This window comes from Pteronotus mesoamericanus, unplaced genomic scaffold (assembly GCF_021234165.1).
Source record: "Pteronotus mesoamericanus isolate MK-2021 breed Mesoamerican mustached bat unplaced genomic scaffold, CSHL_Meso_final contig_246, whole genome shotgun sequence".
NCBI lineage: Eukaryota > Metazoa > Chordata > Mammalia > Chiroptera > Mormoopidae > Pteronotus > Pteronotus mesoamericanus.
The window spans coordinates 6,218,777-6,240,646 of NW_026555104.1; the positions used below are offsets into that span (position 1 = coordinate 6,218,777).

Below are 21,870 nucleotides of genomic sequence, written 5' to 3' on the forward strand. Positions count from 1 at the left end.
GGTGAAGCACACAAAGCAAGCTATGTGACAAGTGCCCAAGGGCCCAGATGGATAAGTGGCAGTTGGGACACCAAAGTCCTAGAGCCTCTGAAGTCTGCTCAGAGGGTGGAAAGCTGTGCAGGAGACAAGGGCCCCGAAGGGACTGAGAAGCCACCTTAGGCCACCGAGTGCCACGGGGCACAGACAGCCACAGGACCCCCCAGTCTGCGCAGTGTCACCCCTACCCACCCACACCCAGACATAACCCTCCCCAAAAGCAGAGACAAACACCAGACATGCTGAAGGGCTTTTTTTTTTTTTTTTTACTGTTGCCTTGCTGTTTTAACAATATCATGGAAAAAATATACAGCTCAGAATCTGGAACTGCCCATCTGGATGGGTCTGAGGGGCAGCCAGTGGGGGTTGCACTACTGAAACCGAGCACCCGTGTGGTACTCGCACTCATATGAGGAACTAACTTAGCGTCTGAGTCAGGATCCGGCAGAAAATGGGAGGGGGGAGCAGCCATGCCCTGGTGGGGTTCTGTGTTGTCAGCCCCTCCCCGCAGTGGCTATTAGGGGACAGGAGGAGGTGGGTCAGCCGGTTCCCAGGCCAGGAAAACAACTATCAGTTAACCCTGGGGCTCACACCCAAGCTCCTCCTCAATGCCCGTGGGCAGGGTTATAGGACACAGCGTGATATTTGAATTTCAGAAGAACAACAAATAAGTTTTTAATATCGGGTATGTGCCACATAGAGCAAAAGGGCATACTTACACTGAAAAATTACCCTTTGTGTACCTGAAATTCTCATTAACTCAACCTCCTGGTTTCTTTTGTTGCTAAATCGGGCACCTGTGTACCTAGACTCTCAGGGCCCTGGCCTCCAAAGTCAGCGAGGGGCCGAGCTGGCAGAGGCGCCTGGGAAAGGAAGTAGTGGGGTGGAGGGGGAATAACTCAGTCCAAAAGCCAAAAAAAAAAAAAAAAAAAAAAGAAGAAGAAGCTTTTCTCCCCCACAGGAATGATATATTACTTTTAAAAAGTCATTTTTCAGAAATATTCTATACTGGACGCCTTCCGCGGTTAAGAGCGATGGGTAGGGTGGGGGGGGGACACACCCACAGACGCCCACACTATACAATTCTAAATAAAAGTTTGAGCGCATTTAGTTTCAAGGTGTCTCAAAGGAGTCGATGTTCCCTCTGGTGGCAGACCTGCTAACACTGTTCTTGCTACTGCTCTAGAAAGATTTAACCGTGATGAGAAAGAACCAACCCACCCATCGGCTGAGTGACTGCTAGTGTCATCCTACAAGGGCTCTTCTTAAAGAGAAGTTGAAGCCCAGGGACCTCCCTTCCGCTCCCCTCCCTGATCTTTTCCCCTGGAAGGGGCTGCGTTTAGTGTTCATGTTCGCCCTGGCTTTTCTCCAAGGGGGTCCAGGCTTCCGGTGCATGAATCAGGCAGGGGAGGGAGGGGCCGAGACGTGTGCCTGCCCAGTTCCTCCCGTGATACACATTTAACTGGGGAAGTCACTGCCAGGTCACAGCAGAAACTCCAGGAGAGAAAAGGAGAGCCAGTGTCCTCAGCCCTGGCACCGAGATCACCCCTGGGCTGACCTGCATTGCTGCGGGGGGTGAGGCAGGAACTCGAGTTGACATCTGGCATCCATTTGAGGCCAAAGTGGAGAAAAGGAAACTGATTCCTGCTGTAAGAACATAGCCCCGTCCTACAAAGCTCCGGGAGGCCAGGGTGTGCGACAAAGTCAGGCACCCCAGCTGGCACCCAGGCCAGCTCCTCAAGTCCTCCATGGGCCCCCAGGCTTGGCCAATGCCTCTCATCTATGAGGTCCAGAGTCTGTGGCAGAAGCCAGGCTCTTGGCTGCCCCTGAACGGGGAGGAGGAGGTGGTGGTGGGCTGGGGGCAGGGAGATGAAGCCAAGAGCGTGGAGCCCCACCTCCTCCAGCCTCACACTCGGATCTCGTCCTCCTCTTCCTCATCCATGAAAGAGAACTCCTTGTCAGGCTGCCTGGGGAGAGCGGCCCGGGCCCTGTCTGGCCCCCGGAAGGCGGGGCTGCGCTCCTCCAGGACGCTGGAAGTGCAGCTGGACAGGGAGCTGCTGTCCCGTGTGGTATGGCTGCCCACGCTGCGGGCCGAGCCAGGGCTGGGGGCTGCCGCCGCCGCCCACCCCTCGTCCTGCGGAGCCTGGGGCAGCGGGGGTGAGTCCCGGCCAGCTTTGCCTTCCTGCCTGGCTGGGGGAGGGGCCCCCGACACAGAAAGGGGAGCTCTGGAGAGACTGCCCAGGTCATCGTCGCTGTGGTAACCGCCACCCTCCTCCTCTGCTTCCCACTCGTCCTTGTCCATGATGCTCAGGACGTCGCCCAGCATGGACGGCCCCAGGTCAATGTGGAAGGACATGATGGACTCCGCATGCTTCATCCCGAAGCTGGCCTTGGGCACGACGGGCAGGTCTGTCAGGTCCCCGAAGGCCTTCTCCTCAAGGAGGGGGTCGGGGGAGTAGGGGCCCGTGGCCCCGTTCCGCCGGGGCACCTCCTCCACATGGGCCGCCTCCTGGTCACCATCCCCGCCATTCCCCTTCTTCACGGGGCTGGACGACAGGCTCTTGGGCAGCTTGCTGGAGCCCTTCTCGGCGGCCTCCTTCTCGTTCAGCTGGGGCAGGGACATGGCGTTCTTGACAAACAGGGCTGAGTCCCGCAGCGATCCCAGCATGTCCCTCTGCTCCCGGTCCCCCCTGGTCACCGACTGTGACCGCTTGCTGCCCCGAAACTTCCGGGACAGGAGGCTGCGTTTGGATGAAGAGGAGGACGCATGCTCATCGAGGGACTCACCGTCTAGCTCGCCAGCCTTGTTATTGAGGAATGAGGTGTCCCCAAAGGCATCCCCTGCCCGGCCCACGTGCATGGTGTGGCGGAAGTCGCCCAGTGGGGCACTGATCATCTCTGCTGTGAGGTCCACGCGGGAGCGGCGCTTGGAGTGCATGGAGCTGGACACCAGCTGCTTGAGGATGGGCATCTTGCCTGAGGGGAAGGGAGGCAGGGCCTCCCAAGGCAGCAGGCAGGTCTGAGGTCAGATCTGAAGTCTGGCAGGTGGAGGGGGTGAGAAGGAGGAGCTCAGAGAGCTGCAAGAAGAGAACAGCAAGAAAGGGTTAACTGGGCTGGCCTCACAGCACAAAAGCCCCAGCTGCCTACAGGCTGTTATGCAAACCCCAGCTCCCACCAAAATGAAACAATATGAAGGGAGCCAGCAGTCAATTTCATAACCCCGCCTCCCTCTTCATCCACAAGTTCTCAGGTTAGGGGAGTGCTTTTTGCAAATCTGTTTGGTGTTCAAGGAGCCAAAGACACACGTTTGCCTGAAACCTGAGAAAGAGACCTGTCTTCTAAAGGACAATACTCTCTCCTCGCTGTCATGCCTCCTCCCAACCAGGATGCTGCCGGAGCTCGCAGGACTGCATTTAAGGGAGTGCACAGGTGATTCCCCAAAGCAGAGCAGGAAAGAGGCTGAGCCTATGACTTGGCTCCTCTGAACAGCTGGGTCTGGAGACATGCTGGGAGTTCTCCTGCCGTCTGACCTCAACCCCTGTGAAGTCAGTGAACACTTCAACCTGAGTCATAGTCCTCGGAAGAGGGAGAGGACAGAATAGGCCCCGGGGAGATGCTGGCTGGCACCGCAACATATGTGGGCGGTCCGGCTCCCTTTCTGAATCAGAACTGGGGTGAGACTGCTGGGATTCACAGAACCAGCTCCCCCGCCTTCCAGTCCCTTAAATGAGGGTCCCACCAGCGATATCTCCATTGTGGGGCCCCAAGAGGCTTGTCAAGGACCCACCCTTTGCCCCTTGGGGAGATTCAAGACTGGAAGACTCTCTTCCGATTTCTTTAATTGCCAGGGGTGCAAGGAGGCAGGGACTAACCCTAGATGACCTAGGTCTCCTGGGCTCTGCAGACTCCCAGGTGACTGAATGGCAAAGGGCCATCCGAAGGCCTGAGGCACCATGCACTCCTGGCAAGGGCCAAGTTGAAGTTCAGTGTTGGAGCCAAACCAGCCCCTTTCCCTCAGGAGCGACCTGCCCTAAATGCTACACCTGGTAGCATAGGACAGAGAAGGGTGGGCAGGGACAGGTTCAAGGACTTAACCAAGCATGGCAGGTGAGGGTTGGTGCGGGGCCCTTGGTCCTGCTAACAGCACAGTTCCCAACAGAGCCCTCATTGCAGGCCCATTCTTCCCGATGCAAAGCTCAACCTGTGGATGCCCCACGCGTTTCTCCCTCACCCCCGGCTACTGTCCCCAAGCTAGGCCACCACAACCTCCCTGGCCCCTGACATCACACAGGTCTCCCTGCTCACTGAGTCCCTTTCCAGTCCATCCTCCACCTTTTAGTTAAAGCAAAACCCTCCCCGCTGCAGGTCCCTTGGTCCCCCATGACCACTCAATGCCACTGCTTGCCACTCCCCTACGCCCTCACTGTGCTCCAGCCCCAGCCCTGGACACTTGCTGTCTCCCGCTGGAATACTCTGTCACCTGGCTCACCCTGCATCCTTCAGGGCTCAGCTGAGACGCCATTCCTTCTGGGAGACAGTCCTTAGCCAGGTAAAGTCCTGCCGGCTGCCCGGCCCTCCACCCTGCCCACCCCACCCTCCTGTCCCCAGCACTCTGGATGTCCCCTCCCCCAGCAGGCACAGTTCTACCCCTTCCAGCTGGGCTGTCATTTCCCCACTGGACTAGGAACTTCCAGAGCATTCTGATGGGCCTGCTCCCTGCTGGATCCGACCTAGCAGTGCAGGGCACAGCTGGTCTCAAACACCTGCGGAAAGGCCCGTGCCTCCGGCCTCCCATCCCCAACCCCTCCGTGCCCCCCTTTTGCCCTCTCAAGGCCAATGACAGTGCTGGCTTCCTTTCAGCCTACAGCCTGGCTCCAGGGCTCTCAGCCTGACCTCTCCGTGTCCTCTAACTCCACTCCCACGCTCTCCTCCTTGACCAGCTGCTGAGGCCCGGTCCCACGGCTCCCCCACCAGGAAGTGCCCCTCCTCCCCGCAGGCGGCCACACTGCTCCTCACCCCAGCAAACAAAGTTCCCCAGGGCGGGCGGCAGGAGCCAGGCACCAGGGCTGCCCTGCCACACAGGTGACGTGGGCTGGGCTCAGGGCCTGGTGAGGACTGTCCTGGAAGGCCTTGAGCTGACCGCTACATCAGGCAGCGTGCCCACTTCTTGCTCTCACCACCCTAGGAAAAGTAGCTTCTCCTTGCCTCACCTGAACCCTCCTGCCCACGGCCTGGCATCTGACCTCTAAATCAGGGGCAGCCAACCTTTTGGCGTCTCTGGGCCACACTGGAAAAACAAGAAGAGTTGTCTCGGGCCACGCACTAAATACACGAACACTAATGAAAACTGATGAGGATGAAAAGGTCTCAAGTAAATTTACGATTTTGTGTTGGGCCGCTTTCACAGGCATCCTGGGCCGCCGGTTGGACACCCCTGCTCTGAACAATCAGACAGGAACAGCTAAAGCAGGGACGATGAAGGGCCAGACAGTAAAGATTTTCCACTTTGTGGCTAAAAACGTCTTTGTCACAACTATCTTTGCAGCAGGACAGCAGCAGGTGACTCTATGTTAACAAATGATGTGGCTGTGTCCCAATAAAACTTTATTTATAGAAACAAGTGGTGGGCCGGATTCGGCCTGTGGGCCAGTTTGCTGACCCCTAAATCAGAGACAAGAAGAGCACCAGCCTTGAGGTCATGCCCTCACCAATGCTTCAGGTCCACGGCTCTCTCTACCCGACTCTGGGCCTTTGGGAGGAAGCAGCACTGGCCAGTTGGCATGACCGATTGAGCAGCCCTCCCCACTTCTGGCTGGGGTAAGGAGGGTCCAGAGAAAGAGGAGCCTGGCCGCTGCCTCGAGAAAGTTCTATAGTATCACCCTCGAACAGATTCCGATCCTTCGAGCCAGGTCACTTCTTTGTGGCAGAGGCTGTCCTACACACAGTAGGATGTTAAACAACACCCCTGGCCTCTACCCGCTCAATGCCAATAGCGTCTCTTTCCCAGCCGTGACAACCAAAATGTCCCCAGAAATACCAAGTGTCCTCTGGGGCGTACCAGCACCCCTGGGTTAAGACCCACTGCCCAGAAGTAAGAACACACAGGTGCAAATGAAGCATGTAAATAAGGGTAAACAAACACAAAGAGAAAGGGAGGGAGAGAGACGGGGGAGAGCATAAAAGGGGCGTGGGAACAGTGATATAAACATCCAGAGTTGTGTAAGGGTTTCACTGTATCGCCAGGAATCCCCAGACCCAGTAAGCAACTCTGTGGTTTCAGACCTTAAGTATTGGAGAAATAAAGGGAAACCGCAGGCCTAGCTGCCCGGGGCTCGGCAGGGATGATGGAGACCCCTGCGGCCACCCACAGGGACTGGATATCCTGGCCACAAGGCCAAAGGACAGGAGAATCCTCACCCTCCCACTGCCCCCGCCCGGGGCGCATCCTCAGGGATGGGGCCAGCATGGAAATCCCCAGACCGGCCCCGGGATTGCCAGGACCCTGCACGGCCCCCACCCCAAGAAGACGGAGGCACGTCTGGCCAGTGCCCTCTGCTGCCTGTGGTCTTCCTCCCTGGGGGGTGAGAAAAAGGTTCTGCGGCTTGTGAGAAGCCAAATCATCTTCAGTATCCAGCACAAAACGGTTCCAAGAGCTGGGGCCTAGAGGGAACTCACTCACGGGGTTGCTGTGGGTCCCAGAGTGACATGTTCACCCTAAGTGTCCAACAGAATGACTTGGAGGTGAGGAGATGGAGCATGGGGTTCAAATATAAGCAGGTGGCCTGGGCCAGTTAGGAGGCCTGGGTACTCACTCAGAAGGGGACCTGCCAAGGGAGCTGTGGCTTTGGGTGGGGGTGTTGCTAAGTGCCGTGACTCAGCTCTGGGGAAGTGGCTAAAATAGGCTTCAGAACATGGGGCAGCCACTCCCCAGAGCCTGTCCTGGGAGGGACACCTCCCCGCCCCCACCCCTGAAGCCACATCCCAGCGTCCTGGCAGGGCCCAAACCACAGCAGCACTCACAGCTCTCCCTGACAGTTCCAGCCTCTGGTGGAACCAGAGTCCTCAGCCCTCTTATCCGCTGACCACAGAACATTCCTTCAAGGGAGAAGCAATGGAAGTCCAGCCCCGGGTCGGTCTATACCCTCAGCTCAGCTCCGCTCCAACCCGATCCCAGGATCACAGACACTCACCCTGGTCTCCCTGATCAGCCACTGGACAGACAGTCCAAAGTCCCAGGCAGCGGCCTGCCCCTGGCAGCCCGGCCCTGGCAGGACACAGCCCTGAGTTCTCCTGGGGCAGCCTAGCCGGCCTGCTGCTTCCCGGCTGCCCGGCAGCTCCCCTGGTACAGAGTCCGCATGCTTCCACACCCAGTGCCTCCGTGCAGCCCCCTCCGTGGTTTCCCGATGTTCTGACCATCTACCCAATCCCAGTGCCAAACAACATGGCTGGACAGAGCAGGCACGGGCCACGACTTCATCCGTGGCTTGGAATGACTGCAAGAGGCTTCATGTCTTTCCCTGTCCCCCTCTCAGGCAACGGCATGCTCACCAATCTTCCCATACTCTCCCAGGCCCAGGACACAGAGCAGTGAAAACAAGCTGGCCACGCCCCTGCCTTCCCAGCACACTTGCGGGGTGAGTGGGGGTGGGTGGGGAGCCAGGCTATGAACAGGTAAATAAAAGGGTACCTTGCAGTCCTCACAACCGAGAGGGAAACCAGGTGAGAGTTCTGGGGCGGGAGGTCCCCTCTGATGAAGGGGCACTGTGAGCAGAGAACTGAATGACGGAAGGGGAGCAGGCCTGCCAAGAACATTCTGGCGTAAGGAGCAGCATAAGCCAAGGCTCAGGAGTAGGAGCAAGCTTGTGGTGTCTGAGGAACAGAATGAACACCGAGGGCCCAGGTTGCCCGGGCCGTCTCTGTGAGACCAGGGAGGGTTTGGGTGGCGTTCCAGGTACACAAGGCAACCAGCAGCAGCTTCTAAGCAGGCAAGTCATCCAGCCTTTGTAAGTTCCCATGGCGCCTGGCATTGGCGGCACGGAGGAGGGGGCCCGTACACGGGGGCCACTACGGAGCTGGACGGAGGAGGCCTCACTCAGGGCACGTTTTGAAGGTAGAGACACCAGGAGCTGTTGAGGGCAGGTGGAGAGGGAGAGAAAAGACAGAATCGAAGGGGACCCCAAGCCACTTCGAGCCCCAGGCATCCTTTCCCAGGGTAGGTCTCATCTGGGGGGCCTTTCTCTCAGGGGTATGATCAACATGCCACCATGAGGTAGAACTTAACTTTGCCAGAAGGAGGGAGGCATCCAGTGCGGCTACAAGGCCTGGCAACTGGAATGGCTCACTAACGGGGATTGTGCAAGACACTCGGCGGGGGGCGGCGGGGGGGGCCTGGCTCTCGTCGCCAGAGGAAGAGGCGGTGCTTTCTGGAAAGCTCTCCAGCCTCATCCTGAGAAGATAAGGAGTCCCAGGGAAGGCGCAAGACTGTTTTATTCCAGCAGCAGACAGGGCCGATGGGCAGAGGTGACCGGAACAACGGCAATGCCCTGACCCCCACTGTGCACCTCGCCCGAGGGACCTCGGTGGGGCTGTGCTGTGATTCCAGCCGACTCCGACTTTCGGACCCTCAGAATCTTTTAGCTCCTGCACGTGTTCTGCTGAAAGCCCTAGTATTTGAAAGTGTCCCATTTGCACCAGGAGGTTACAAAAGCACTCTCTTAGAATCATGTGTGCCCGAACAACCACAATTTAAAAAAAAAACAACCACCACCCAGGATGGGAACATGAAAAATCACCATTCTAACTCCTGGCCCACTGTGTATCTGTGTCAATATCTCCTTAAAATACCCGGATGTGGAGTGACTGTACTCTCAGATGGAGAGACTAAATGAAGGGACTTGCCCGAGGTCATGGACTGAAGCCAAGGCTGCATTCCCACATCAGGACTCTAGCCATTCAAACAGCCATAGCACATAAAAAACACGGAACACATAATTTGTGTGTGTGCACACACACACACAAACACACACACACACATTAACAGACGTTTATTTTTCTAGCTTATATACATGTCTAGTACCATTTTATGCATCGGTTAATAAGTTTAAGTTTCCCTTAAAAAAAATTTTTTTTTTAAAACAGCATACAAGTAAGTTCTGATGTTTCCTTCCCACATCCCAGTGGATTTTCCTGCACACCCCTGGGGCTGCTAAAATACAGCATCCGGTGTCACGGGACTCCCACTGAGGCGTCCATGACGCCTACAACTGTAGATTCCCAAGGCTTCGAGATGGAGGACATCCTGGAGATTATCCAGCTGCCAGGGCAGGAGAAGTACTTGCCAAAGGTCATGGGGCCAATAAGTGACCCAGATGGCACTTTAGCCCAGGTCTGCCTCCCGATCTAAAGGTCTTTCCCAGATAACACTGGAGTTGCCTGCCTGCCAGGCCCCAGGCTAGTTAGACCTTCTAGAGTCTATTGCCATCTTGCCCATAAGAAGAGTTAGGACAGAGAAGGGGGAAGGTCCTCCCTCCCACTAAATGGCAGGTTCTAGGTGTCACGAGGCAGGGAGAAAGGTACACTGCTCTGGACCAAGAGCTGCTCGAACTCAAAATGATCCCAGGATGGGGTGGTCATGTGGCATCAGCAGCTATGGCAATTTCTTTCAATAATGGCTTTAAAATGAGTCTGATTCAGCAACCTTCACAGTAGGAAACCTACTCTAGTAAATATTTTATTAAAGTCACCAAAACAGATATTCACTGAAGCCTTATTCATAACAGCAAGAAGACTGGACACGACCTAATATCCAACGATAAGGAAAAGGCTGAGAATTCTATGAGCCATGAACGCAACAGGTCATCACGTGGGCATGGAAAGTGGGGGCGGTGCAGACCACGCTGCGGCCTGGAAAATTCTCCCCACCGGCAGCACCGAGTGGAAGGGAAAAGGTGGAACTAACACTGTTCACACAGTGAGTGCAACTCTGCACTGATGTGCACTCCCTCGGGAATGAAGACGGAAAGGGCACCGGCGAAATTCAGGAGTTATGTCAGGCTTGAGAGGGAGAAAACAGGCTTTTGAAAAAGGCGTTTCTTTAATGTGGTAGTACTACTGTAATAATAACTTTAAAATCCCAAAGCATCAAAGGCTTAAGGAAAATCTTCTAATTTCAAAACCAGCTTAAAACTATCCAGTTCTCAGGGCTCAGTACAAGGCAGCGAGTGGGGGCTGGGTACGCAAGGGTCGAGGTGCAAGCTCCCGCTTGGATAAATCTCCCACTGATGTCTGTTCTCTATCTCCCTCTCTCCCCAGAATCTACCCCACCCCACCCCACCCCACCCAGGCCGGACACATTTATTACATTCTCATTTTACTCTAAATGCTCTGGGAGGAGAAGTGGGCAATCTCCAACAACCTGGAGTCAGAGAAAATGGGGAGCTTAGGACGCCCCTAAAAGAACTCACTCCCCAACAGCTGCTTCCTGATGCTTGAGCAGTCTCAACTGAGCAGGAGATAAGAGATAACAATCCACCGCACCCCCACCCTGAGACTGGCCAATTTCCAAGGACAACCAAGCTCTATGCTGGAGACCAGCCTCCCACAGGCAACCCCAAAGGGGGATCCTGTCTGAGACTCTGGGCAGGTGAAGTTTCTGCTTCTGCAGTTTCTACAGCCTCAGCTCAGGTCTTCTGTCTGCAGGGAGCAGAGGAAATGAGGAACGGTGGGGGTCACACCAGGACAGCCAGCACCCTCCTCTTCCCCTAGCCACCGGCCGGCCACCCAACCACATGCAACAGCTACGCCGTGAGCAGTTCCCTGTCACCGGGCGCCTGATACATGCCAGGCACTGTGCTGCGACATCATAAATGCACGCCCCCATTTTACAGGAAGGAAAACGGAGGCTCAGAAGGGGTGATTCCCCTTGCTCACTCTCACAGTACTAAACGGTGATTTGAGCTCATTTCTGCCAGGCCTTGGAACATCTGATCTGCTGCCTGAGGTCACTCCGCTCCAGCCGAGTCAATGGCCACCCCGAGAATGTGCACATGGAGGGAGGGAGTGCTCCAGCATGGATCTGACCTGGGTCTCACCTCCACTTCCTGTTCTGATTCCCTGGAAGGTGAGAGGGGAGGACCACCGTGAAGCAGCACCTGGACTTGCCCGCATATTTAGGCCTGGGCCCAATGCAAGGCCGCGATTCTGTGTCTTTTGTGCCTGTCCTGCTCCAACGGGGCCGGGCTGTGTTACTTGATACCTCCAGCTGCCCAGAAGAAGACCAGAAGCCTGACCCATACTCTCTCCCTAAAATCTCCCACCAGGGCACCCTATGCGTGCTCCACCCCCCCTGCCTGCCCGCCAGCCAGTCCAGATAAGGTCCATTGGCCCAAGGGTACCACTGCCCAGTCGCACTCTGGGGCACATCCCATTTTCTGCAGAGAAACATCCTTGGCTTTGGTCCCTCTTCCTGGAAGAAAAGGAAAGTGAACAAGGCCCTGGCTTCACGACATACTGCCCACTGCTGCTGACACATTTCCCGGCACCCTTGCAGGGAGGCAGGAGACAGGAGTGTTACCGGGGAGGGGGGTAAACCTTCCCAGGTAATCAGGACACGAGGCTCTTGTTGGGCAGGGCTCACAGGGTGAACTGCTCAGGGAAGAAAGAAATAGTCCAGGCCAGAACTTCCCAGCAACTTCCACGTTCTGCTGCCTCTCTAGAGGTTATTAAATAATTTACACTTACAACTGTCCAATACAGCAGCCACTGGCCTTATGTGGCTGAAGATCAATTTGGCGAGTCCAAATTGACAGGTACTAAAGGGAAAGCACCGGCCTTCAAAGAATGGTAACAAAAAAGAGAATGTAAAACAGCTCATTAATATTTTTATATTGAGTACAGGGTAAAAGGGTAACATTTGGAATATAATGGGTTAAATAAGATGTCAATTTCACATATTTCATTTTACTTGTTTAAAATGTAGCTATTGACGATGTCAGTTAACCACAGGACTGGCAGGATACTTCTGTTGGCGAGTGCCCATTTAAACATTTTCCCCTTTTATTGGACAAGCAGTGCTTTCCGCTGTAGATGAATAAATAAAGCCAACCATTGTTTACATGCGAGTGAAAATATGAACATGTTAGTAAATCATGTTACAGTATTTTAGATTAAATCCTAATCGCCTGAATTTTATATCCAATGGGCCGCCGAGGAATGCTAGGTTGTTTCAGCTTTGTCTGAACTCAGTAACAAACACCCTTCCAGCTAGGTCTGTTCAAGTCCTTAACTATTTCCACAGGATGCAGACTTCTAAGTGAGTAAAATTACTTTTGTTTCTTATGTTAACTTGTTCTCCAGAAGCTTTTACCAAGTTACAGCCCAACACAGGGAGACAGAATCGGAAAACAAACACAACCCCCCCCCCTTTGTAATTTTCGCTTCTTTGATCACTAATGAGGGTGTTGAGTATTTTGAAAATTGTATTACTGTCACATGAATCCTTTCTCTTGTGAATTGCTTGTTTAAAGCCCCCCTCTTGCTACACCTTTCTACAAGGGGGGGGGGGGACTCACCTTTTCCAATGGACTTGTATGGCTTTTTAAACTACTAAAGCTATTTAAATTTTTGACCATAATACTCTGAAGAGTTCCACAAATTTATCATCCACCCCTTTCCAGTATGGCGATTCTGTTGTTTTCTTTCAGAGAGAGAGTGCTCATTAGTTTTTACATGGTCACATCTGTTTCATGGCTTCTGGCTTTACTATCTTGAAGCAAAGACACTCCCACTTCCAAGTTTATGAAAATACACACTTCTAAAACTATAAGGTAACTAAAAGCTACTCAAAGAAAAAAAAATCTAGAAGGAAATACACCAAACTAGAGATGCCTGTAGCTTGTAAAATAGTGGGTCATTTAAAATAGAAAGTAAAAAATTAAAATATAACAATATTACTGATTCCGTATAGAATTATATGAGTTAAGCATCAAGTGTTACCTTCATCAGCTGTTAAATTCTTTACATAGTCTATAGATCCACACATGGGTCTATTCCAGACATCCTTTTCTGTTCATTCCTATGCTAGGCCTGCACTGCCTCTCTGTAAAATGTTTTGAGTATCTAATAGGGTAATATCTCACCTTTAACTTTTTTCTAAAATTTTCTTGGCTTTGCTAATGCAGCCAGTCTTCCAGATGGACTTTAGAAACATTTTATGATGTTCCAAAAGAAATCCTGATGGGAGTATATTGGAATTGAAAGGAAACAATAAATCAAATTGGGAAGAACTGGCTTTATCACAATATCAAGTCCTCACATCCATCTATTCAGATGCTCTCCATTAAATTTTGTGGTTTTTCCTCCTTCGAGCCTTGCACATTTCTTGTCATGTTTATCCTGGGTTATTTTATGGTCTCTTGTTGTGAATGGGCTTTGCATCCTCCCTACTGCTTATTTTATATATACATATTTTTAACGGCCACCTTACTAAACTTGTACTGTCTTATACACTTCAATCAATTTTATAGTTGAATCATTTGGGTTTTGCATCATCTGCAACTAATAATAATTCTGTCTCCTCCACTCCTCATTCTTATCTTGTTCCTGGCATTTGCAGTGATATTCTAAACCTCAGTGTTCAGGACAGTAGCCACAAGCTACATGGAGCTTTCTGGGTATTTAAGTGTAGCTAGTGAGACTAAGGAACTCAATTTTTTATTTTATTTATTTTAATTATTTAAATGTAAAAACTGATGTTTGATTTAATAAATGGAAAACCTAAGTATGTTTCAAACACCTCGAGTATGTGAATCTAGCATCCAAATTGAGATGTGCTATGGGTATAAAACACACACTGGATTTTGAAGACTTTGGATAAGAGACAGTGTAAAATCTTATTAATACCTTTCTGATTACATGGTGAAATGACAATACTCTGGATATACTAGGTTAAATAACATTACAAGTAATCTCACCGGTCTTTAGTTTTTGAAATGTGGACTGAGCGCTGTGTGCTCTCAGCGTGGGCTCTGACAGGGAGAGCTACCAAAACTGGGTGCGAGGAACCCTCTTCGGGAAATGGCACCCTAGCCCCTACCCTGCGCCCCCAGGTGGACATGCCTCCCAGCTCCTGACCACAGGCACGATGGAAATATGAAAAGGGAAACTAAGCCATTGAGCTTTTATTCTACACCAGGCTTTATTTTGATTAAACTGCCTTTTCTAAAAAAGTTACAAGTAATACACTGTCTTGGCAATTTAAAGAATCTCTTTTGCATTCTTCCAAACAATCCCATGGAGTTATTAACATCACCCCCATCCTGCACATAAGAAAATGATGGCTTAGCGGTAAACAATTTGCCCAAGTCACATGGTTGCTAAGGACAAAACAGAGAGAAGAGTCCAGGTCTGCCTGATTCTGAACCCTGGGCCTCTTCTTCTTTTTCTGTATCAGTGGTACCAGGGGGGTACCAAGCATTGCTGCGCCCAGGCCTCTGAGGTCTGATGAAGGTTATGAACACAGAGTTCTGCACAGAATTTCAGGTTAACATCTCCCTAGTCTGGTCACCCCATTCTTCACCATTCCAGGGAAAGTACAGATAAATCCTGGGAAATACATATACCCTCCACAGGGAACCCCTGCTTGTCCTGGGCTGCAGCCTGAAGAGGGAAGGCAGCAGGAGGGGGAGGAGAAAGCCCCCTCCTCACCATCTGGAGTTGGTTCAGGAAGGGAGGAGAAAGGAGTGAGCCATGACCTGGGAGTGACAGGAAGAGGCAAATCAGGAGTCAAGGCTATGAGGAGCCAGTGATTCAGGACATTCGCAACTTCACAACTTCTCTTGTTTACAGGGCTCTTCCTGGAGATGTGCCCCCCCCGGCCCCGCCCCCTGCCATATCCCGCCCCCTGTCAGCCCACAGCCAGCAGACGTAAGCCAGGAGAGGGAGAGCTCGGAGAGGGGAAGGAGTGCCTGGCAGGGGGCCCCACTGTCCCGCGCACCTGGATCTCCCTCATCTGGGATCGGCCCTTGCTCCCCAGACTCCTGCCCAGGGCCTCAGAAGGAAGCGGCTGGGCTTGAAATCAGATCTGCCAGTTTGGTTTCACTTTGCTTCTCCTGAGATCAGAGTGCTCAGCTGAGGAGTGGGGACTGAAAGGACACTCTGGGGTCTCCAGAGGGAGCTCGGTGACCTAGACTCACTCCAGAGCAGGCTGGCATCTGTCTTGGTCCTGCTAGGGCATGTACTTGGGGTGGGGGCGGGGGGCGGTGTGTGTGGCAAAGAGCAGGGACCAGAAGCCAGACTCTCTGGGTTACATGAGCTGGCTCAGCCACATTGGGCGTTACTTGTGCCTCAGTTTCCTCACTAGCTTTCAAAGTGGTTGATAACACTATGTATGTCTTAGCCTTATTTTAAGAATTAAATAAGCTAACACATGTAAAGCCCTTAACACATTGATGCATAAGTAGTGAGCACCTCATGTGTTTGCTTTGCTAAGAAGATGATGCTGGAGTGTGTTCTCGCTCTCAGCAGATGCCCTATGTCTATGCCTGGAAGAGGAGGAGGAAAATTCTAGCATCTCTAGTGACACTCTGGCCATTTTCACTCCCCTAAATTCAGAGAACATATTATTAATCAGACACACACCTCCAGTGTTGCCAGGGGACACCTAATCCAAAGGCTCCAGGACTGACCCCTTTCAAAGTCCTAGGGTGGGGAGGGGGTCCCTAGGATGAACTGTGGTGGGGAAGAGGGTGCTCCAAGCTTGTGAGGCCCAGATGCAGAATGTAGTCCCCACCAGCAGGGGACAAGCAGCCTGAGACTGGGTGTACTCCCCCGCTTGGCCTTCCGTCCTCCCCTTCTGCAACTACAATAAATCAGGAGGAAGGAGCCTGGCTTCTCACAGACAGGACTTAAACTCTGCCTGACTTCAGCTTGGAACGGGGCAAATGAGGTGGAGGTGAGAAGAGAGGGACTCTATTCCCATTCCTCCAGAACTCAGGATATGGGGGGACCCTGGGTGCTACCAGCAGCGTATAATGCGCAAAACCTCAGCCATGATCAACCCCCCAATAAAACACAGCCTGGTCCTTTGGGCCGAACTAGATTCTCACTAGAGGTGTCTATAAATTGTATGGCCAGCCCTACGGAGTTCTCTGTGTTCTCAGCCTCTCTACTCGCATTATTTGATTGAGCCGTAAACCCCATGGGGAAAGGAGGAACACCAGTCCCCTTTGGATGCTTCAGGACCAAGGGTGACATTCCAAGGAACAGAGAAGGGATGCACTGAGTGTGGATCTGCGGTGAAGAGGTTGGAGGGCGCGGGACAGAGCTGACAGAGCCTGCAGACCAGGTTCAGCTCCCGTGAGAACTGCATGGCCGCAGGTCTGAGGAGAACCCCGACTATTCCAGGGAGACTGGAAGCTGTCCCCACCTGCCACTCCAATGGACAGGGCAGGGGGGCTGTCCCTAAGTACACAGCCAGGGATCTCTCTTGTCCTGGCCCTGTTGCTTTTGAGATGCCCTCAGCCCCTGGGGGAAAAGAAACGAGGGAGAAATACCAGCGGTGCAGAGCCTCCCTTCGTGAACATGCCCCACACTGCCCTCGCCTGGCCCAAGAGGAAGACCCTTCACTCTCGGGAGGCTAAGTGGAGACCCCCAGTGCTCCTATTCCCAGCAAAGGAGGGCTCTGGGGCCCTGAGCTGCAAGCTGGCGGTGCCTGGGGGCATCTCTGATGCCTGTTACAGGAAGAAGGCCCATGGCTCCGGCTCCTCAAGAGGTGGGTTTCCAGCTGGGGCTTCGGGGACACAGTGAGTGGGGATATGGACAAGTAATGGCTAAGCTTCCTTCACAACGCACTGCAAGCAGAGAAGGGACATGTACAGCTACACACACGAGTTCCACCCTGCCCCCAACAGGACCATCTGGTCCCTGTCCAGAGAGGACCTGGGCCTATCCTCTCTAGAGTACCTAGAAGTCCTGCCTGGAGCAGGCCTTTCGGCTCTTCTGCCAGAAGCTCCAGGGCTTAGTCCCTTTTCATAAGGTCCAGGAAAAGCCTTCCGGTACACAGGTCAGGAGTCCTGAGCTTGGGTCAGCTCTCTCCGCTTCCAGTCAAAGTTGCTCAACCCCACTCCCTCCTCCCCCAAGCCTTATCTCTGGCATCAACCCAGGTCCTGTTCCTCCAAAGGACAGGCTCCTCCCTCCCTCACAGGGACAAGCTCCTCGGGCCTGTGGAACTTCCTGCCAAAGGAGGCTGGAGTCTGCCCAACAGCAATCCTGGGTGCTCGGGCCTCTGGGCCCTCCACTCCCAACCAATCTGAACCAGAGCAGGAAAGAAAGAGAACGAAATAGGCGGAAGATTGCAAACACCCTGCCTGCCACACCTGGGCACAGGCTGTCCTGGCTACAGAAATCAATCAAACCAAAAGAGGGAGGGTGTTGGAGTCTCTGAGCCAGAGCCAATCCAAGGCTGTTCTGGGAAAACTCCTGACTAGTAAAGAAAGGTCTAAGATCCTCCTCCAGGTCAACTTCTGCCTTTCCTCACCCTGCCCCCTTTTGCAGATAGGACTCATCTGCTTGGGTCTCCCCAGTCTCTAGTCCTGGCTAGGTTGGGACAACAGCTTGGGATGAGCGTTGGTGAGTGGGTTTAACAGGGAAATGAGGGGAAAGGCAGAAACCCCAGATAATGGAAGGAATACTCAAAATAGAGGCCTGAGCTGGAATGGATAACTTGAGCATTCGGCCATCAGTGACCAGGGGCCGTGAATTCAGGGGCTGGGACCCACTCCAAACAGCCGCCTCCTGGGAGCAGGCTCACTTTATCACACTGGGCCCCTCCCAGAAACCCCGAGAAGGCCAGGAAAATGAGCATGGGTATCTCCCAAGGTTCCCTGAACCCTCCGCTGTGGGAAGGAGCAACTGTCCTCAAGGAGTGGAGGGGCAAAGTCCAAGTTGGGAGGAGATAAACCACTCTAATCTGTTGGTCACATGGCGGCTCACACAGGGCAGCAGATGAAAGCTGGAACCCACAGGGCAGCCCCACAGTCACAGCCGGGCCCTAGCTACCCCAGAGGACAGAGCCTCACAAGTGGCCTGCAGATGCTCCATTTATTGCTCCTGGAGCCCTGGGGTCAGGCAGAGGTCTGGCTGGGCCCAGCCCTGGTCCCACAAACTCCCCTTTTGGGGGAAATTCACAGCGCAGCTCCACCTTCCTTTGTGCCCTGTTCTTTGTTCTCTTAAAATTCAGTCCATCCTGCCGGTGGTCCCCTCCTCCACTCTAGCCTCAAAAAGGGGCGGAGGCGTGGGGAGTTATTAGAAACCCAGACTGTGCAAAGTTGCAATGCGGGAGGCCCTCCTGCAACGGGGCCCCTCATTGTTTACCCTGGAGGGATGAGGAAAGCTTACTCTGGTCCAGATGCACCCCAAACTGTCTAGATTGGAGCAGGGGCTTCGGAGCTCAGAGACGGTTTCCCCATTCAACTGCTCAGGCACAAGGGCAAAGAATGGGCACCGCGGACGCCGCCGGGGGGCCGTGGGAGCCGGTCAGATTGCAAGGGGTGACAACAAGAAAAGAAAAAGCATTGTATTTCCTCCCTATTCTCCCAGGGAGAGAAAGAAAACTTCCAAAGCCCAGACTGCAGTCTCATCGGGAAACAAGGAATCTGGTTTGAGTTAGCAGAGGGCACCCCTCCCCCGGCCTCACGCACAACCCAGGCTCCGGCTGGGTCCTTTGCCAGGAAGCCTGCCCAGCCTCGGCCCTCCAACCCTCGCTCCCGGTTACCGCCCAGCTCTCTCGGCCGGGTTTGGTCACCGGCCGCGGTACAGCCCACAGGGCAGCCGGCGGGGGACGCACCACGGGCAGGAGGCAGTTTTGTACCCTCGGCTGGGGGCGCTCCAAGGAGCGGGCGGAGCCAGAGACAGCCGCCGCAAGTGGGAGATTAAATCATTAACCACCCGCTCCCCGCCCGCGGCCACGCCAGAAGCGCTTTGCCCCCACTCAACCCGCGCGCCGGTCCCGCGCGTAGCCCCGTCCCCAGACTCCAAAGGGGCTGCCTGCTCCGCTGCCCCACCCCGCCGCGGCCTCCCGGTCTTCCCGAGGAGGCAGGCGGGGCTGGACTTGGCCGGGGAAGGCGGTGGGAGCGGGGAGCAGGATGGTATTTGTTTCCTCGGCCATTCCCTTCCAGGTGGGTCCTTCTCTCGTCTCCCCGGTCTGGTGACATTGGGTGGCGTGTGTTGCAGTGTGTGTACGAGAGCGAGGGCGCGTGTACACGTCTCTGCCACCACGAGCGAATAATCCGATCCTTATTCATGGAGAACTCCGCGCGCGCACACGCCCCCCTCGGGAGCCCGCAGGCTGTGCTGCGCGTACGCTAGTGCCGACACACACCCCACTCCCGGGCAGGGGGTGGACCTTTAAACGCGGCCCTCGTTCCACCTCACCCTCATCGCCACCCCTACCCCAGCGCCCTGGCCAGGCCGGAGAGCGCCAGCCTGGGGAGAGGAAATCGGAACGGAGCAAGGCTTCGCCCAGCTTTCTGCCACCTTCCCCTCCTCAAACCCCGCAAGGCTGGACAACAGGGTGCATGGCTCCCGGCCCCGCCATCCGCGGGCGGGCGCGGTGAGAAGCGGCGGCGCGGAGGAGGTGGGTTTCGGTGCCCTGGTCCCCGACCCACGGCCCCAATCGCGGCTTTTTCAATCCTTTCTGCCCCACAGGGAGGCTCGAGTCCCCCAAGCCGAGCCCACGCGGGCCTCGCAAGGCGCAGGTGTCTGTCACAGTCGCCTACCTGGGCCCCCAGAGACGCGAGCGCCTGGCTTGCACCGCTGCTCTCTCCGCTGGGTGGGCTCCGCGCGGCGCCGGGGCAGGCGGCCCATGTCAGCGCCGGCGCTGGTTTCCCTCTCTCCCCAGCTTCCAGGGCTGTAGCCGCCGGGACACTCCCCTTCCCGGCTCCGCCCGCAGGGCCCTCCCCACCGCACCCCCCGCGTCGACGTCACGGCGCCGCCACAGCCAATGGCCGGAGGGAGCCGCAGCCTGGCCGTTCGGCCTCCACGGTTCAAATCTGCGAGCTAGAGGCGTTCGGAGCGCGAGGTGGGGCGGCTGGGGCCGGGACCTGGCTGGGCGACGGGTGGGGGTGGGGGTGGGGGTCTGGGCCGCCCCCGCCTCACTGCGCTCCCGAACCCAGTACCACCTGGAGCCCTGGGGCCTGCCGCACGACTCTCCCCAGGGGGCCCAACGCGAGGTCCTCCTGAGGCTCCTCCCTTTACGAGCGGTGACCTGACACCTATAACCCCGGCCTTCTTCCCCCCGCCCCCCCCCCCCCACCGCGCCAAATACGGAGGGGAGCTGGGAACCCGAGGCGAGGGTAGGCACGGTCAGGATCTGGATTCCAATCCAGACACCTGGAAACGAGAGGGGCGTGGAGGAGCCGACCCCGAGGCCAGCCTCGGACTAGTTTGATGAGGGTGTCGGCTGGCGACCCGTTTTAGGTCGTCCTGCCTTTCCAGCCGTGCCCTTTGCCTAATTATCTGCGGAGGCTAAGTTCTACTCCACGTGAAACTTAGGGGGATGAACGCCTGCATCCCGGGGCCCGCGTCCTAGGAGAAAGCATGCCTTGGGTTTGATTCTTTTTCGAGAAATAGCTTCCATGTGTAAATGATAACCACTCACCAATGCCAGCCGTGGACTAGTCCACAGGAGAGTGGACACAGCACAAAGTTCCCTTGCTGTTAGCTGGTTTCTCACCTGGACTTTCAAGGCAGCGGTGGAGGTAGTGGCGGTTTCAGGCTCCCTCCCACCAACGTGGCCTTGGATGGGACCCTCAGCGGGGCCCTTTCCGCTAGTGCTTTTCCCTCAGTGCTGCCGGCTGGAAGCCCTCCCCTCACCCCGATTCGTCCATCCCAGGTCCCTTCGCAGCTCAAGTCCTATCTGTCCCAAGAAAACTCCCAATTAAGAGGCACTTCCTCCTTTCTCTTTCCCTCCACTTAAAACAAATTACTTTGTCTTTAGGGCTAGCTGACTGTTATTTGTTCTTTTCACAGGTGTACTGGAGTTGGCCTTCCCAGGCAGATTACATATCAATTGAGCATACCTCCAAGACAAAGTCCTTCAGTCTCTCTGACTCTTCGCCCCTCCTGGAAATTAGTTCACTGCCTTTGAGGCTTCTTCCACAGACATTTAACATTCTTTGAGGTTTGCCTGTGGGGACAGGGTTGAAGAAAGCCCAATCCTGCCCTCAGGAGGCCCACAGTAGACACAGGCCGCCCAGGAAGGAGCTTGGATGCTCTTAGACACTACTATCCACTGCAATGCTAGTACCCTGGTGGGAGCCTTGATTAAAAGAAAGTGCTAATTTTCTCTGATATTTTGAATCCCAAGACCTGTGAATTTTGCGTGGCCTTTTCCTCCTTTGCATCTGCTGAGGTGAAATTTTGCTCCAGCCTTTCAGACTAGAGCTTTCTGTTGATAATCAGGAAATTAACAAAATAAAAAAACCTGAAGCTTGAATACCTATCCTGAAATTACTGGTAAGTTCTAAGTCCCTGACCCTGGAGAGGGATTTCAGGTCTTAAATGCACCTTAGGTGCAACTTGACCTATAAGCCCTTAGGCCTGGGCACAAGTCTCTGCCTGTCCCAGGTGCTGGGGCCCACCCTTGGGACTTGGGGACACGTGATCCTTACAGCCCCATGGGCCTGACACCTCCCAGTGTTTGTTGGCGTTGGATTCTGGGCGTTGTAGCTTACATTATTTTGCCCCAGCCCTGCTAGGATCCGTTACATTGGTTAATCCTATTTCCTTATAAAAAAGTTGGAGGCTCCACTCATGTAGTCCGGTGTTTGCTATAAAATT

At 54.5% G+C, this 21,870-nt stretch overlaps 1 protein-coding gene across 4 annotated transcripts; it reads right to left on the minus strand.

Moving 5' to 3' along the window:
- Window positions 1-296: 296 nt before the first annotated feature.
- On the minus strand, window positions 297-19,932 carry CDC42EP4 (CDC42 effector protein 4). Of its 4 annotated transcripts, none has more exons than XM_054573123.1 (2): window positions 19,809-19,932; window positions 297-3,113 (listed from the first exon to the last, which is right to left on the minus strand). In XM_054573123.1, the coding sequence occupies exon 2, from the start codon at window positions 3,005-3,007 to the stop codon at window positions 1,943-1,945; it is 1,065 nt and encodes a 354-aa protein (XP_054429098.1). In that variant the 5' UTR covers window positions 3,008-3,113; window positions 19,809-19,932; the 3' UTR covers window positions 297-1,942. The 4 variants fall into 4 exon arrangements, with proteins under 4 accessions (XP_054429098.1, XP_054429100.1, XP_054429099.1 ...); XM_054573125.1 differs by lacking the exon at window positions 19,809-19,932 and adding an exon at window positions 7,724-7,846; XM_054573124.1 differs by lacking the exon at window positions 19,809-19,932 and adding an exon at window positions 7,227-7,606.
- Between the last annotated feature and the right edge of the window lie 1,938 nt (window positions 19,933-21,870).